This window comes from Lactuca sativa, chromosome 5 (assembly GCF_002870075.4).
Source record: "Lactuca sativa cultivar Salinas chromosome 5, Lsat_Salinas_v11, whole genome shotgun sequence".
Classification (NCBI taxonomy): domain Eukaryota; kingdom Viridiplantae; phylum Streptophyta; class Magnoliopsida; order Asterales; family Asteraceae; genus Lactuca; species Lactuca sativa.
This window is the reverse complement of record NC_056627.2, coordinates 312,202,757-312,221,386: the sequence shown is the minus strand read 5'-3', so window position 1 is coordinate 312,221,386 and position 18,630 is coordinate 312,202,757. Positions and strand designations below refer to the sequence as shown.

At 34.0% G+C, this 18,630-nt stretch overlaps 2 protein-coding genes across 2 annotated transcripts; one reads left to right on the top strand and one right to left on the bottom strand.

The window, feature by feature from the left end:
• Window positions 1–3,802: 3,802 nt before the first annotated feature.
• On the bottom strand, window positions 3,803–6,006 carry LOC111887924 (uncharacterized protein At5g02240). Its single transcript, XM_023884058.3, has 7 exons — window positions 5,785–6,006; window positions 4,810–5,081; window positions 4,687–4,723; window positions 4,498–4,595; window positions 4,338–4,399; window positions 4,124–4,247; window positions 3,803–4,056 (listed from the first exon to the last, which is right to left on the bottom strand). Exons 1-7 carry the CDS (start codon window positions 5,963–5,965, stop codon window positions 3,937–3,939), a joined length of 894 nt encoding a protein of 297 aa, XP_023739826.1. The 5' UTR covers window positions 5,966–6,006; the 3' UTR covers window positions 3,803–3,936.
• A 6,495-nt stretch (window positions 6,007–12,501) lies between these two features.
• Window positions 12,502–17,899, top strand: LOC111887916 (ammonium transporter 2). Its single transcript, XM_023884051.3, has 3 exons — window positions 12,502–13,211; window positions 15,248–15,637; window positions 17,197–17,899. Exons 1-3 carry the CDS (start codon window positions 12,570–12,572, stop codon window positions 17,635–17,637), a joined length of 1,473 nt encoding a protein of 490 aa, XP_023739819.1. The 5' UTR covers window positions 12,502–12,569; the 3' UTR covers window positions 17,638–17,899.
• Window positions 17,900–18,630: the final 731 nt, after the last annotated feature.

Below are 18,630 nucleotides of genomic sequence, written 5' to 3'. Positions count from 1 at the left end.
GCCTTGACTCCACTAGATCCCTTTCACTATCGCTGATCACTGCTATACTCATCCTAGGCTTGCCCTAAGGAAATCTCTAACTCCACCCTATCCGGTCCTCAGCTGTTGAAGGCCTCCTTGTAATGCCAATTAGCCATTACCTGAATACCATCACATGTGGTGAGGCTCAGATAATCCTTCGAGTAACAAACTCAGCTCTACAACGGTTAGACTCAGACAAGAGCTGCGCAATAGGGCCAAATCCAGCACTCTAAGATTATTCAACCCTGATCACATGTGACGTGACGTATTCACCTAATGTCTAACTCCCATCACTCAGAGTCCCACGAAGCACAAAGCAAGCAACATGCAGACAAAAGGGAACAATCTCAAACAAATCTGTCCTCATAGAGAGAAGCTGAACTAGCATACTATCAGACATAACCTAAACAGGCTATCCTACTGCCGTCTACTCAATTCTAGCATGCAATTTTCATACACTGAAGCACATAAAGCAGACACATAAGGCATCACTCCTAGATCCTTAGTCCTATTCTAGCATGCTATTCTATTGAAACTGATAACATAACATAAGCTTGTATGGGTACTTTGGGGAATACTTACTTGAGCTCGGCCGGTCGCGCACATCACACACTTCGTCCTTTCTTAAAACTCTTTACTTAGCTTTTTAGAAAATATTTTCTTCTTTAAAATCTTTTAATCCCTCGATTTGAGTTCAGACACCCCCGAAGGTGTGTCTGAATCCCTCAAACCAGGGCTCTGATACCAACTTGTAACGTCCCAAAATATGAGCCAAAATTTTCATTTTAAAAACATATACTTTGCAAAACATTAGAAATAAAACATTCACCGATCATATCATTTCATAAAAGATATCGCGTGTCTAGAAACCATTTTATAAAACATAATAATGTCATAGTACAACTCCCCAGGAAGATCTCATAGTGCGGAATACAAAGCGTGTATATGATGTGCCGCTACCGCGCCAGCTCCTTCCCCTTCGAAGAAGAGGTACCTGAAACCAAAACTGTAAACTGTAAGCACGAAGCTTAGTGAGTTCCCCCATCATACCACATACCATACAATCACATATCATACATACTGCCGGGCAATTCTGGGGTGCCCGACCTACCTGGTACGACCATTCTGGGGTGCCGACCTACCCGTGTCAAGCCATTCTGGGGTGCTGACTACCCATGTCAAGCCATTCTGGGGTGCTGACTACCCATCGGTCCTAACAACCGATCCTCGGGGTCTATTTCACCCCTACTACTACTATCACATATATCATAACATAACATATTATCAGACATATATGGGGTGTCGGATCTACCCTTCAGTCCTAACGACCGAACTTGGGGACTATTCCCCTCCTACTACCACTATCGCATATAACATATCATGTCAGCATATAAACATATCATCACATACTGTCAGACATATATGGGGTGTCTGACCTACCCTTCGGTCCTAACAACCGAACTCTACTACTATCACATATACATATCATGCCAGCATATAACATATCAGGTAGTAGCAAACCTAGATGATATCACAAAGACAATCATCTAACATACAACTCCTACTAGTGGGCCGGCATTGTGGCCGTAGACCCACCGCTACTGGAAGGTAACTCACCTCAAAGTAGTTGCTGATCTGCGTGGGAACTGACCGTCTTCTACTGCTGCTGCCCCGGAAATCCTCCGGCTATAATTCCCACGAAACACTCAGTCAAATACTGCTAACCGACCTCAGGGTAAAATGACCATTTACCCCTAACCAAACCAAGAGTCAAAGTCAAAGTCAACTTCCAGTTCGCCGAGTTGGCTCGCCAACTCGTCAAGTCCCTATCCATTCAATTGACCATAATCCCGTCTCTACTCGTCGAGTTATGCATTGACTCGACGAGTTTTCCTTCTACACCGAAGTCCAATAGTCCTTCATCATACTCGCCGAGTTGTATGAACAACTCGTCGAGTTCGTATTCATCCGAAGAACATTCTATGCTGAGACTCGTCGAGTTGTATGAACAACTCGCCGAGTCTGTTCTTGAGGCAAGAAGATTGCCTTGGACTCGCCGAGTCAGGGCATTGACTCGCCGAGTTCCTTCATGGGTGAGTCTGGCTTCCGACTCACTGAGTCACACCCCATGACTCACTACCCCACTCAGCAAACACGAAAAGGAGGAAAACTCGGGGACTCGCGACTCGACTCGCCGAGTCCGATGAACGACTCACTGAGTCTTTCACATGCAAATACTATATACTCGATTTTGCTTGAATCTAGCTCATGCCATACATAGATCTGGGTTCTTAGGGCTTGATTATCACGTAAAGTTTCCAACTTTACGTGTAAATAAACACCAATGAAGGTTTTAGGGTTCAAAATGCACTAAAAGAGTAGATCTAGGGCTTTCATGCAATATGGCTTCATAAAGGCAGTGTATCCGAGCTCCTGGAGCTCAATCATGCCTAGATCTAAAGGTTAATCAGCTTATCACAAACCCTAATTCATACCCAAGCTTGGAAATAGCTCAAGAAGGACTTTAATGGAGCTCAAAGGGGACTATAAGCATGAAAACAGAGAGGAAACTGAGTTATACCTCAAGGAAATCTCTGGAATAACACCAAGATGTCTGGCCTCCTTCTCCTCTTGATCTACTCTACTTTCTCTTTCAAAGTCTTCAAGAAATCACACCCAAGCACTTCAATCTCACAAGGAACGAGGTTAGAACGATATAGGGGGCTCTGAGGGTGAAGGGGACGAGCTTGGGGCGCATAAGGTTGGTTTAAATAGGGTGCAAACCCTTGAAATTAGGGTTTCATCAGACAACGGGGACTCGCCGAGTCCAGAATGTGGACTCGCCGAGTCGCCAACTTAAACGTGCTCAAAATCTTGTCGCTACTCGACGAGTCGGGCCTACAACTCACCGAGTCCAAGGCTAAAATGCAAAATACTTAGATAAGTTTTGCGTACCAGGAACCAGGTGCTACAAAAATTGCAAGAATGGTCCCTGTGGTTAGGGCGAAATTGCCACTTTGGGCCAAACAGGTTTGGACTAGCAATCATGGTCCAAAGGTTTTCATTTTCTTGCCACTTTGGTCCAATATACTTTAAATTTTTTAATAATGACCATTTTGCCCTTTCTTTTTTACTTTTTCAGTTTATTTTTATTTATTCAAATACTTTTATTAAAAGAAAAAGAAAAAAGAAAATACGTTTTCGGCCTAACCACAGGGACCATTCTTGCAATTTTGTCTAATCGTGATTGGTTGTTTTTTTTAATCATGGGAAATACTACCTCTTCATGTGAGATACGTGGCCATTTGTACATCAAAAAATAACATTTACATGTATCCGTGGAAAAAGCATTATTATTTAGTATTTATTTTGTTTAGAATAAAAAAACATGAGTTCCAAACTTTCAATTGTTTGCTTAAATACTATTGTATTAAACAAATGATCATATATAACCTATGAAATAAAATGTTTTAAGTCTAGATGTTTGTTACAAATTGTATATTAAATTATACTGGGTTTAAAAAAAAATACAATTTAATTAAATTTGAAAAAGAAAAAAAAAAACAATGGAGTGCTCGGATCCCTACCAAATGCTAAGAATTAGGTGCTAAGAAAAAAAAAATGATATTGCACTCAAAAAACTTATGTGTCAAGGTGCTAAGAGCTGGTGGGGATGTGGTAGCATCTAATCACGAGCCTTTTGGCGAGAGGGGTGGCGAGGCCACTCCCTCAAGCCTTACTAGGTTTTCAGAAGAAGCATACTGCAAATTTCATTTCCCTCTGACACAAACATACAAGCCTTTCTCAAATTCAAATTCTCGAATAATTCTAATTTGAAAATATCCGAAATTATTACAACTCATCATTCACAATATGCTGATTCTTATAATGAACAAATGGCAAGACATGTTCACCTTAAAAACGAGTATTGACTTGTGAAAATAAGGCCTTGAAATCTTTTGTTGGGGTCCCACTTCCCTCAGGTTTGGATGCAAGATCAAACGCCTTACATTTCGCCTCCTCAAATTGCAGTGCCTACATTTACAAAAATGTCACAACAAATATCCCAAAGGGCAAAAACGTCATTTTTCACAACATGTACCTGAATACAGACTTCAGCCACATCTGGTCTTGCAATGGTTTTGGTTTCAGTCTGGAGAAGCTCATCATCTTTCCCAATAAGCAGCTCGCGGACCCCACCTTCCTTATCTTGCAATCCCCCAGCCCTACATCATCATCATCATCATCATCATTATCATCATTTGTGACAGTTAATTTAGTTAGTTAAAACTTTTAACTGTAATTCCAATTATAACCTTATAATGGTGTATGGAAGGCCAGAGTCTGCTAGATACTGTTCAGCTTTTCTCTTCCACACCTGAAACCAATAATCACAGATGAAAAAAGTTTTTATTTAATATTAATTATATACAGACACTACAACTGTTATCTTTAAATAAAAAAAATTAAACAAACCAGAATATTCCCATTTCCCAAGCTGTTTAAAGGGTGGTTAATATTTGTTCCACCCATGGACCCCACAAGAACAATTTGCTTCACTCCAGCAGCTTTAGCTGTATAATTTATAAAGATTCACCAAAATTAAATAAACACAAACCAAAAATATAAAACAGGTAATAAGTAGAAAGACCAAAAGACCCTTACCAGCATCTATCTGATTTTTCTGCCCTTCCCAATCAACCTAAAGCATAACAAGTTTAATAATTTATATAGTAACTAATTAAGAAGAAACTATTTGAATGTAAAGGGTATTAAAGTAATTAATACTTGTTCAGGGTTTGCTCCTTCTTCAAAAAAGAATTCAGGTCTTCCACCTTTAGTTGGATCAAAACCAGGTTTCATTTTAGGGACTGCACTTGTTAGAATTACAAGAGCATCTATGCCTTGAATAGCAGGAAGGATAGTTTCGGTATTTCTTATATCACCAATGAAAACATCATCTTCTCCACCAATTTTTTCCTTGCTTTCTTCAGTTCTAACCAAACCTCTTGCAATATACTCGGTTGATCTCTCCTTCAGTTTTTTATAAACTATTTGACCTACAAAATAAAAAAAGCAATAAATGTAAACACCATTAAAGGAGCTAACACTTGGAGTTTCATTCAAACAAAGATGAAATGGATGTATTATGTATAAGTCATTCAAGAATAAAATTGTGAGTGTATCCTTTGACTTGAGAACTACAAAAGTTAGTATGAAATCATCCAGTCTTCTGGTAATGAATTGATCAACTACATACAAACAGGAAAGAATTGTATTTAGAATGTACAGAAGCTTATACCATCTCAAATTATGAAACAAACGTCTGGGATTTTGGAATTAGAAACTCTAAGATCTTCTTCCTTTCTACAGCACAAGAAGATTACAAACTCCAAAGAACAGATTGATTCGATAACTTAAGTGAGATTGTACTGTTTTTGTTCGCTAGTGATTTACTTTAATTCAGATCTACAGTAACTAATTTGACTCGGATATTTTCTGTTTGAATTGTTTGGGAAGTCACAAGTCAACCAAGGATGAAACTCTGCGGTTATCAAAACCGCTGAACCCTATAAAACTCAAAACCGATAGCAAGGCTACTCAATTCCATAGCAGATAACCGAAAAGCCGTCTACTTCTACCAAAAATTACGCAATTCAATATATAGTGTCAAAAATGATAAGATATTTTGGCGAAAAAACCAAATTTATGGGCGCAGAATTGAGGAGATAAGTAGGAAAAGTGGTAGATGAAAGTTAATACCAGTTCTGCCACCAGCTCCGGTGACGAGGACGGTGGTGCGGTTGGATTCCGACATCGAGAAAACTGAGAATCTCCTTCGGGTTGTGGAAGAAATTGTATAATTTTTGGTGCAGGTAGAAGTGGAAGGGTGATGAGGAAATTGTGAAAAAGTTGGTAGGAGGACACGTGTGAGAGAAGCCATGGAGGGAGCTATCCAATGGATTTCAAGGAGGGTTTAAAAAGTATTTGGGCAAAACTCCCTTCTTTCTTATACTTCTTTACAACATTTATTTAGAGAGTGTTTGGGGATTTTTTGAACTTTCAGTTTTTTTAAAAAATTAAAAGTATGAATAGGTGTTTGTTAATTCTAAAAGTTTTTTTTTTTTTTGGAAAGAAGAAAAATAAATGATTTTAAAAGCTAGAAATTATGACTTTTTGTGATTTTTAGCTTTTTAATCTTTGTTCTCTCAAAAGATAATTCAAACACATTTTAAAACCTTTTTTTTGCAGAAAGCTATAAGACAAAAAGTCTTTTTGTTGAAAAAAAAAATTTAGGCTAAAAAGCAACCCCAAACACCCCTTTAATATTTCAAATTATTTTTTTTATTGAGTTTATATCATTTATCTTAGAGGCGATTTTGGCTTTGGCCATTTGAGGAGTGTTGAGCAGTTATGGCACAATGTGGCATATCAAACACATTCTTTGAGATGTCGACATGGAATCAAGGAAATAAGAAATGGAAGGATTGGAAGAACCAAAGAAATAAACGATAATATGGGCAACATAATGATAATCTCTAAGACCTAAGTTTCCAAAATAGCTTACTAACCGGTTGCTAAACGATATAGTTAAGTGGAAAATGTGGGTGTTTCAAAAGGTAAAGAAATTGTCAAAAATTCACAAGGTGTTGGGGTTTGGGCTTCCCTCCTAGTTAGGTTGCCACCTTATTTATATTTATACTGTTAAATGTTTGGGCTTTGTTGAATATTGGATCAACTAATTTTTCTTAGACCAACACTAGGCTAACACTAAAAGTCATATTACTTTTGTGTAAAAATCATTTTCAATTCCAATCATACACTAAACATTAACACTATAAACATATTTTAATATTATAATTATAAACTAATATTTCTTATAAAATTATATGATTTTATTTAATTAAGTTTATTATGATTTATTAATTATTATTAATAATAGTATTAACTGATTTTACAACATAAATAAGATGAAAATTACATTTTAAAATTGAACTAAAGATATTATATAACTAGAAAAAAAACATTACACTTATTTCAACGTAAATAAAAACTAGTTGTCTAAGTTAGTATACTTATCCCACATATGTTCAATTAATGTATTTACTAATTTGAATAATATCTCTGATCCTGAGTTTCGTAAGTATATTCAAAATGAGGAAAATAATAAAACAGTCTCAACAAGATGATTAAGGTCAAGGATTTCACGGACAAAGATTTCAATATTGAGCATCTCAAAACCAACCACATCAATATCAATGATCCGGAGAAGATCATGGAGAAGGAGTTCAGGTTCAAGATAAGACCAATGATCTCAAAACTATAACCAATACTTTGAGTACTTTGAGGAACGGAAACAATCTTTACTTTTTTATTTTATTTATGTTTTTCATTTACTATCTATGTTATGTTTGTTAAGGTTGAATTACACACACACACATATATATGAGTTTGTTATTTAATAAAATCATTTTGTATTAATTATTTTATTTTGTTAAATCATCAAAACCATAAAATATACAACAAAAGAGTGTTTTGTATAGTTTTTAAATTACTTCCATAACAAATGAATAAAAGTAATGTTTTCTTTTATTATTGAAAAGGGGATAAAAAAGAATATATATATATATATATATATATATATATATATATATATATATATATATATATATATATATATATATATATATTATGTATATAGATTAGAGGTGATGAACAGTTTCACACCAATTTGTTAGGACACTGTAGTGCTACATCAAAATGCCGACAAGTATTGAGGTCTATTAGAGGAATATTGGTCTGTAAAACACAAATTTGCAGGTCCGTTGTGGTTGCTCTTATGTGGAAAAGGGAATGCAAGGAGGCAAAAAGAGAGCCAAAAGAGAGGCATATCTTAATTTGAGGGTTCTTAAAATTTCGTCCAATTTTATGTGTGGGAGAATCGTCAGTACGCATTCGTTAATCGTTATATCATCCTAAAATATGGTGTGTAGCTTCAAGACTAATAGTTATTTAATATGAATGAGGGAGATCGTCAGTGGAGTCTTCGATAGAGTTTTGTAAAGGCATATGCTCACATAATAGGTATTATTTATCAGGAAACTCTACTTGTTCATTCTTCCTTCAGGGGTTGTTTAGTCATTGACTTTTGGCCGGTGATTTGTATCTAGTTTGTCCTAGAAAATAACTCTTGTATTCTCTAATTTGTTGTTATTGGATTTGTTCATGGACTTGGTCTTGTGATAGGGAAATAAATGCACCAAAAACGTTCGTCGAGTTTGAGGGATGTCATGGTACACTCGTACGTGTCGATATGGCTGTCCGGGTCTATGATACCGTTGGAGGCTTTAAGGTTAGGTAGCTTTACAGTGTTGGGTATCTCGTAGTCTAGGAGTTCTTTCACAAATAGTGAGGTGACGCTTCGCTTGAGGCAGTCTTGGTTTGGGGTTTGTTGGATATAGTGGTAAGTGGGTTGTTGCATTGCTAAGTATGGCTGTATCAATATATTGTTGTACACCGTCAGATTTGTTTGTGTTGGGCCATAGACGTTTTGTGGTTGGAACGGAATGGTGAGTTGTTAAGTTATCGAGGGTTGTTGGTATTGTTGTAATGACGACGACAACATAGTACCCGCCGTAAACGTCGGATAAGTTGACGTTTGGGGCGCTGCGTGTGGGCCGTTGGTCGCACTGTTTATATGGAGTGTCAGTGTTTGAAATAGTGGTGGATATCAACTCACGGTTTGGGATGTTATTAGCGGTGTTATTTGCACAATCTGTTGTGAACCGTTGATTGTTTGGAAGATTGGCAGTAATGGGGTTTGGGGGAATATATTTTGTCCACCGGCAGTATGGGAGACCAGTGGTGTCGTGCTACTGAGGATGGGTGTTAGGTGTTGGTTGTAGGCTGTGTTTTGGGTTTGTATCGTCGTGGCCTGTGAATGACAGTTTTGGGCGGCCGGATAGAGATGCATCACCGATGGCTGTGACGACTTGCTCCGCTGGCGTCATGGGGGTGATAGATATCTTCAACGATATCATTGGTCGTATTGGGCTGTTCATTTGATCTAAGGGTTCACTGACGATTTTGTTAGCCATTTTGGGGGTGAAATGGAATGTGGCTTTGTGAATTGCTTGTCATAAAAACGACGACACCAAATAATGCGACATATTTGGCTCCGATCACCAGCTTTGAGGATGCACTCCTGCGTCGGAGAGAATCTGCAAAGTCACAGCAAGTAAGGTCGCCAACCGTTCTCCGGGAGGAGGTCCTAGGAAAACGCTCTGACAGTCAAGTCGGTGAGGAGTATCAGGACGAGAGTGGTGAGAACTAGGAGAGATCACTTACTTCTCAAAGCGGGATAGAGATCCTTTTATATTGATGATCCTCGGTGGTCTGTACGAGAGATAAGGACTATTGTTCTGATAGGATCTGTTATTCTGATTGGTTAATCGTGTCCCTTGTTGTGTCGGTGACAACTATTGGCTTAGACGATAATGCTCTGAGAAAACTCTTTGTCGCCTAGAGTCGTTATGTTTGTTGTGTAGCGGAGAGTGCCCTTGGCAGGCCGGGCCTTTCGTGTGGACGTCCCACCCTGAAGGGACACCCGGGGGTTGGAGCCCTGTTGGGGCGGCCATGCTGGGCTTGGCCAAGCCAACTGAAGAGTCCTCCAACCCGGGGGCTCTAATCTTAGCCTGCGCTAGGGGGCACGTCATTAATCGACAATCACGATTAATGCATGCACCAATTTTAATCGAGCAACTTGCATGATACAAGAAAGTCTCTTATATGATATTGTATTTTTCTAGGATCATCCTTGATATTTTAGATAATAAAGAAACAAAAAACCATCTCAAGATCATCATGTGAAGCTGAATACAAAATCTTAGCTTCTACGGTGTGTGAGCTCTTATGGATTAGTTACATTCTTAGAGATTTGAAAATTAAAATTAAAATTCCAGTCACCTTATGGTGTGATAATAAAGCTCATATCCACATCACTGAAAATCCCATATTTGATGAAAGAACCAAACACCTTATATTAGTTGCCATCTAGTCTATGATCAATATAAGCTTGGATTGTCAGTACCAAAGCATATTCTGATATTCCCATAAATAAACAAGTATCAAAAATATTTGCAAAAGATAATGGAATCCTCAGTTTCAAAATCTTATTTCTAAGTTAAACCTTGATGATATTCATCAAAGTTCAACTTGAGGGGAGGATGTCGATATTTAACACATGTCTTATTTTGAGATTACTTAGCTATTTGTTAGTCTATTAGTTTGTTTACTTAGCCATAGTTAGTCCGTGTGTAGCTATAGAGAGATTTCCACAATGTAACTATCACATGATCACTAACAATCTTCTCACATTCCCATTTTCTCTTTCTTCTTTATACTTAAAAACTACCAATCTTTTTGGATGTGTCAGGGTGATGTGGAGGAGATTGATGGTATAGCTCATGTTTTCATTGATAGTTGGGAGAAAGACAGATGAGTTTAAAAGAGGTCCAACTTGTAGGATCGGTCCATTGAATTTCAATGCCTAATGCGAGATACTAAATGAATGCCCTTATATGTAAAAGAAATATAGCAAAAATGAAATACAAATTTTTAATCAAACTCAATCATGGTTATACAAACTAAAACATACAAAAACTGATGCCTACGTACTTTTTTTTCTGAAATAAAAACAAGTTTTATTTTATAATAATCAAGACTTTGTAGAAAGTGACTTTCGATACTCAAATTGTTAATCTGTTTATCTTTCTTGACTCATGGTACTTCGAAGATATGATTTCAATAAATTCAATTTCGAAAAATTTCTTTAGGCGGTAGCTACTATAACCATTAGTATGGACAAAACTTTATGTGCTACCAACACATTTGGAAACAGGACCGTAAGGAATTTGAAGACCTACAATATATCGTCGGAAAATTACTCCGTTTAGGTCCTCATTGTTAGTTTTTCTCCAATTTTAGTTTATTTCTTTATTTTCTTTTACTATGTTGTTATGGTAGTATATTTGTTTTTCGTACTTTTATTTTCTCTTATTTAGTTAGGAGGTAAATCATGAAAACTTCATGTCAATTTAAATGTTAATAAATTTGCTCTTGTAAAATGTAGCTTCATTCTTTATAAAAGGTTTTTGGTAAGCCTTTAAGGGCATCTTGACTTCAATAAACCATTCCCTGTGGATAGTTCTTGTTCTTTGCTTTTGTTACCTGTCACATGTTTTGAACCTAATACCTTCTATGTGAAGTTTCAGATCTCAACCATTAGACTTTTATCGAGGAGACGATATATCATCTATGAGAATGACATTCTTGAGGTTATTTAAAGAGATCTATATAAAGTTAATTAAATCTTAATATAACTAATGATCGTGTTACCCTTAACCAGTTAAAAATAGCCTTTAGTTACATATGTTATCTTTAAAACGATCAGACATCCGCAATCCCAATCCCACCTTATGTAATGTACGGACGGGTATAAATATTAGCCTCAACCCCACTTTATTAATTAACCAATTTCCATCTCTAGTTGTCTCAATACCCCATTCCATTTCCCCCTTAAATGAACACAGCTGCCGCGAGACGTTCACTCATTGACCAATTATTAGTTGACATTTGACAATACCAAAAGACCAAAAGACTAGCGCCAACCCTCAAAGACCTACGACTTTTTGCATTATTTTTCCTATTACTTTCCAAAATTTTCTTACGTGTAGATTGTTAACTTATGTATGAAACTATGAAATAAATACTTATGTATATAGATAGAGAGAGAGAAACTCAGAAGCTATATTAAAATTCCTAATACCCCCTTTGAAATATCATGGTATACAAAATCACTTACCTAACCAATTTATAACTACTACCTAACTAGGCATTAATTTTTCTAGAATCAGCGTCTGAATTTTCACTCTTTAATCGTCCAAAAAGTCACCAAAAAAATGTTGGGGAGCATAGTAACAAAAATTGTGTTAATATTGACAAAATTTTAATTCCTACAATACCGTCTAGCTTTTCCATCTTATTAATTAGCATTTTCAACGAAAATTAACGAGGAAGAAAGAAGTCGTTGCTAAATGATTTATACTAAGTCTTATACAGAAGACTATTCCTTTTACAATTCATTTCATATACATAACAACAAGAACACAACTTCAAAACAATAAAAAATCTGAGTAATTGTTTCTTTATTTGGTTGGTGTGCTTAGCTATCGGTTTCTAATTTCCAACTAGGAGCTCATTTTGTCAAATATTTAAAAGGATGATTTAATTTATTAACAAGTTATGATTATGAATTGTACGTGTTATTTCTTCAAGAGAAAAAATACATGTTCACAAATGAGAATTATTTTTGGGTTAATAATTTATTTATTTACATATTTTATAATTTTAAGCAAAAGAAAATATATTTCTGTCGGTATCAAAATATGCAGACATGATTCCATAAATAACTCATTATGACCCTATTTTTACCATTCACAAACTTCCACCTACTTTGTCATCAATCTAGAACAAATCTTGGAACAAAAATGGCGACACCGGGAGCATACCAAGAACACCTCCCGGCAGTTCCCGATTGGCTCAACAAAGGCGACAACGCATGGCAAATGACAGCATCTGCCCTCGTCGGACTCCAAAGCATGCCGGGGCTCGTCATCCTCTACGCCTCCGTCGTCAAAAAGAAATGGGCGGTCAACTCCGCCTTCATGGCCCTTTACGCCTTCGCCGCCGTCCTCATTTGCTGGGTCTTACTTTGCTACCGGATGGCTTTCGGCGATGAACTCCTTCCTTTCTGGGGGAAGGGTGCACCGGCGTTGGGTCAGAAGTATCTCGCCCGTCAAGCCGTCCTGCCTGAGACCATTCACTATTACAGCGACGGCAGAGTTGAATCTCCGGCGACCAGGCCGTTTTATCCGATGGCTACGATGGTGTATTTTCAGTTCACTTTTGCTGCTATTACGATGATTCTGCTGGCTGGATCTGTGCTTGGGAGGATGAATATCAGGGCTTGGATGGCTTTCGTTCCTCTGTGGTTGGTGTTTTCATACACCGTCGGAGCATTTAGTCTGTGGGGTGGTGGTTTTCTGTATCATTGGGGTGTTATTGACTACTCCGGCGGCTATGTTATTCATCTGTCATCAGGGATCGCCGGTTTCACTGCTGCCTACTGGGTATGTACACGTTTACTGTCTATCATTAATTTCATTATTTAAAATAGATAATACATATTGTATTTATTCATAAATATAATTTTAATAACAGGAGATATGAAATTTGATGAAATGAACTTTTAAATAGTTTAAAAATACGAAACACGGATTATGAATTACATATACTATACTTTTTAAAATAAAAAATTGAGTAAGAATTTAAGAATATGACTTCGCCTTACTTACCTTGCAAGACTTTTTACATGAGTTGGTGAAAGATTTTTTTTAACTTTCTTTTTGATCGTGTTTTGAAGGAAAAAACTGTTTATTTATCCCTTAGACATATTAAATAAATAAATAAGTTGTTGGTTATAATATGATTATTATAACCAAAGTGCGAACATGTTAACCACCGATGAAATTAATAAATACACGATAATATAATATGATTATTAATGATATTTTGATGACAACATTGTTTTACCAAGTATCATGTATAAATATATAAATAAAAAAAGTCTATACAAATGTATAATATTAATTTTATAAAATGACCAAATATTTATTTTTGTGTGAGATTTTATTTTATTTTTTCATTTTTAATAACAAAGTTGTTTTTAAATAAGATGTGTGATAATTTAAAATTAAGATATTTAATATTTTATCTTTTTAATTAGCTGATCAATATAGTTTGCTTCCATGCAAATGATATAACGTGGTACATTTTGTAACAAATATGAAATATAATTTGTATAAATGAAGTATTATAATATAGAGTGTTATTTACTTGATATTAAATCATAAATTAATAATCGTATATTTTATCTAAAAAACAATTTTATAACAAGCTAAAATATACACAATACTATAGAGATGTAAAAGGAAAACAAAAAGGGTTGTAAACGCGGAGACTTTTTAGATAGATATATAGTCAAATTTTTATATGTATTGTCGACCATACATTCACATGATATTCCATATATGATACCAATTATTTAAAGACTTCATTTTCTTTTGATCAAGTGGTTGCTTCGATAGATACTATAGGGTCATAAACTGATGAAGAGTTGACGAGCCAACTCTCTGCAAATCCAACACCATTTTGAATCAAATATGTTATGCTTATATTTACAAAACTTATTAAAAAGAGTATGTAGCTTATATAAATTAACAATAATAATACGCCTACCAACCTTTTTCACAAGTCAAGCTTACATGGTTTTTGTTTCACATTATCTTTTTGAAAAGAATTAAAGAATCATAATGGAATTGAATTTAATCAAATCATGTATTCAACTTTTCTATAACCTTATGTTCATTTATATATTGATACATCTTTCGAGTTGGAGCGCAAATAGTGAGAGTCCGTCTAAAGTACTTCTGACATCTTATTTCAGCAGAGCTGGTCCTGAAAAATGAAATATTATTAAAGGCCCAGAACGAACAAGAAAAAAATGACCCTTATCTTTATTACAATTTTGTATTTTTAAATAAAAATATATAATGAAAAAAATTGGACCATGTTCGGCTACCCACTTTGCCCCTCCTCTAAGCCCCCATGTATTTCAGTAAGGAAGTAGGAACCAATATCTATTTAAAAGTTAAAATTAACTTCTTAGAATAAAATAAAAATAAATTTGTATTTAATAATATAATCATTATAGTTTAATAAAAAAATGATCAATAGGATATGTAGTTTCATTCCATCACGTTTATCACAATCAAATTAATAAAATTCCCTTTATTTGACAATTGAGATGCCTTATTGATAGTGAGTTGATTAGTATACAACATATTTTTTGTAATATATAACAATATAATGTTTTTTTTTAATTATATAGCCCTACAAACCATAAATTATGTATGATAAAAAAAACTATTATACAGAACAAAACATAAATTATTGATAACGTTTAAACAGTCAAAAAAAAAAAATAGTAACTACTAAAGAAACATATAAACTATCTCAAAATCCATTTATATTTATGATTTCTTGAATTATTTTTAAATTAAATTACTATTCAAATTAACCGTATATAATATTTTTGGCATTGAAGGTTGGACCAAGGTTAAAAAGTGATAGGGAAAGGTTCCCTCCAAACAACGTATTGCTGATGCTCGCCGGAGCCGGATTACTATGGATGGGGTGGTCTGGTTTCAACGGCGGAGCACCATACGCAGCTAACGTTCCTGCTTCGGTGGCGGTGTTAAACACAAACATATCCGCCGCCACAAGTCTTCTGGTTTGGACGACTCTCGATGTGGTTTTCTTTGGAAAACCATCGGTGATTGGGGCTGTTCAGGGTATGATGACAGGCCTAGCCTGCATTACTCCGGGAGCAGGGGTGGTGCAATCATGGGCGGCGATAGTCATGGGGATACTTTCCGGCAGCATTCCATGGTTTACGATGATGATCCTTCACAAAAAATCAATTTTGCTTCAAAAGGTAAAGACTCACTTCTAGAAACTTTTTAGTTTGTAAATTCTCATACGACATTGAAAATACTTTCTAAACTGAAAAGGTATTTAAGAATAATACGTCACATTAGATGGGTCCCATAAGAATAAAGAATATTATTATCTTCTTATTTGTATGCTGTTTCTTATTACCGTACATACATATTTGTTTATTAAGGATATTTAACTGAATTATAATCGTGTATTAATGTTATATAACTACGAGATTTTGAATTCTAAACTACTAGACTGTTTTTTGTTATTAAACCAAACTACAACACATTTTTTATTTTAATAGTTATCATTTGAATAAATATAATAGGTAATCAAATTTTGTTTGAATGTAGGTCAAATAATTTATAAAATATGAACAAATAATAAAATACTTCGAATGATAAGATAACAAAATGTGTGATTCTAAAATAAATTGTTTGTTTAAATTGAAAGAAATTGATTAATTAATATATTAAAAAAATATTAATATACTTGATAAAGGAGGAATTCACTATTAAGATTGAAATGTAATTTGATCTATTTAAAAAATTATTGTCTCAATTCTATAATCAACACGGCTCAACAGATAAATTATTTCCTTTCTTATGAATTTAAGTTTTGAGTGGGATTGATCATGTCATAATTTTCAGTCTTATTATTTTTTATTCAAAAGAAATATAGTTATCACGGTGGTATTTATAATATACTTCTTTCTTATTACACATAACATATATAATAAACTAGTTGTGAGATCCGTATATTATACGGGTTAATTAAAACAAAATGTTAATATAAACGATTAAATGAAAATTTTATTTGAATTGAAATTCAAAATAACTGAAAATTATGAGAAAAAAAACATGAAAAAATAAATAAATTAAAATTATGTGTTTAGTTATCAAATTTGTGTACTAAATGGGTAAATTATAACAAAATATTAAACACAAAGGTTTAAACTGTAAATTTATTTGAAATTAAAATTAAAATTTAGAATTTGAAATTTGAAATAAATAGTCATTATTGTAGGTTTAATTTATGGAAACTAAATTAATGATATATTGGAAATGAAAAATGAAGTAAATGACAAGTGGAAAATAAATATATATCTCAAAATTATGACAAAATGACATGTGGTCAATTGAATGGGAGAATGACAAGTGGTAAAATCATTCTTATTTATTATGGTAGATATTATTTAATAGATTACTCATAATTACAAATACTAAATAGCATTTAGTTTACATAACATATCAATCGATTTGAACAATTTTAAACATATCGATTGAATAGATAGTCATCATATATTGTAGTTCTAGAAAAAGAAATGGTAGTAATACATGTATAGATAGCAACATATATATGAACGTGGTTTAGACTTTAGCGGTGTTTCACACAGTATGAAACACTTGACCTAAGTTTTAAAATTGACTCAACGTGATCAAAAAAAGATATGCTACATGCATATTAAATATATTAATTAGCTACAGAATAAGAACATAATTTTGGATTTTCCATAAAATACATATATAACGTGTACATGTCTAAATGTTATAGGTGGATGACACCCTAGGTGTGTTTCACACACATGCAGTAGCAGGTCTCTTGGGTGGTCTATTGACCGGTCTACTTGCTGAGCCGACCCTATGCAACATGGTTTTACCGGTTACCGGTTCAAGAGGTGCATTTTATGGTAAAAACGGTGGCAAACAATTCCTAAAACAACTAGTTGCAGCCTTATTTGTGATCGGATGGAACCTCGTATCCACAACAATTATTCTTCTATTTATCAGAATTTTCATGCCATTAAGGATGCCTGAAAACGAGTTGATGATCGGTGATGATGCTGTTCATGGAGAAGAAGCGTATGCATTGTGGGGTGATGGTGAAAAATATGATCCAAATAGACATGGCTCTATTTTTGGAGCAGCTGAGCTAACGCCAAATGATCATAATTATAACCATACCACAGCTAGAGGCGTTACCATTAATTTGTAGATTCATCATTCATTGTTTGTTCAGTTCCCACATAATTAATAGCCTTCAAATTCATATTTAATACGAGTGTCTATGTGGACACATTTGATTTACCACCACATATTGTGAGAAACATATTCCCATCAATGTTGTTGTGTATATACTATATAGTGATGGCTTAAATATGACAGTAGGGTGTGCATTAAAACTTAAAAGTTGTTTACATGTTGAAGAGTGTACGATTATTGTTTTCTTTTTGCAATAGAAAACTGTTTTTCCATTATGACTTTACAATATTTTATAATCAGGCGAATATCCGTGTGTTAATATGAAAAATATGTTAGTTGAAATGACTACATCGTTGTCATTAAACATGACATAGTGATTCTTATACTAAATTACCTTAAAACATTGTGGATATTTTCATCATATGATAAAATAAAATATATTAAAATCATGTCATCTTAGTGGTCCTATTATAGTTGTATATGAAAAAAGAATAAGTTTATTATTTGTTAACTATTATTATGGTTAACAAATTTATATGGATGTCTTTTACAACTATATGATAATAATATTATCGATGTTGGAGTTATGTGTGAATAAATTATATATATATATATATATATATATATATATATATATATATATATATATATATATATATATATATATATATATATATATATATATATATATATAAGGTTAGGTTCATGTGAGACGGCTTAATTTTATGAGACCGTGAGACGAATTTTTTTATTTTTTTTATTTTGCATTTTAAAATTATTTTTAGAATATGTATAGTGTAATATTCTATTTAGAATATTTCACGTATTTTTCAAAAAAATAGGATTTTTTTTAATTTTTTTTTTAGTTAATTCAATTTCTGAAAATAATATTTAAATTTTTTTTTTAGATTTTTCCATTTATTTTGCATTTTAAAATTATTTTTTAGAATATGTCAGTGTAATATTCTATTTAAAATATTTCACGTATTTTTCAAAAAAAAAAACG

What these genes read in the sequence shown, in the direction of transcription:
- LOC111887924 (XM_023884058.3), bottom strand. Translation starts at nt 5,965, where the DNA reads ATGGCTTCTCTCACACGTGTCCTCCTACCAACTTTTTCACAATTTCCT. An exon ending in GAAAAATCAGATAGATGCTG is followed by an intron (nt 4,596 to 4,686) that starts GTAAGGGTCTTT and finishes TAAATTATACAG; the next exon opens with CTAAAGCTGCTGGAGTGAAG. An exon ending in TGGCTGAAGTCTGTATTCAG is followed by an intron (nt 4,057 to 4,123) that starts GTACATGTTGTG and finishes TTGTAAATGTAG; the next exon opens with GCACTGCAATTTGAGGAGGC.
- LOC111887916 (XM_023884051.3), top strand. Translation starts at nt 12,570, where the DNA reads ATGGCGACACCGGGAGCATACCAAGAACACCTCCCGGCAGTTCCCGAT. An exon ending in GTTTCACTGCTGCCTACTGG is followed by an intron (nt 13,212 to 15,247) that starts GTATGTACACGT and finishes TTGGCATTGAAG; the next exon opens with GTTGGACCAAGGTTAAAAAG. An exon ending in AATCAATTTTGCTTCAAAAG is followed by an intron (nt 15,638 to 17,196) that starts GTAAAGACTCAC and finishes TAAATGTTATAG; the next exon opens with GTGGATGACACCCTAGGTGT.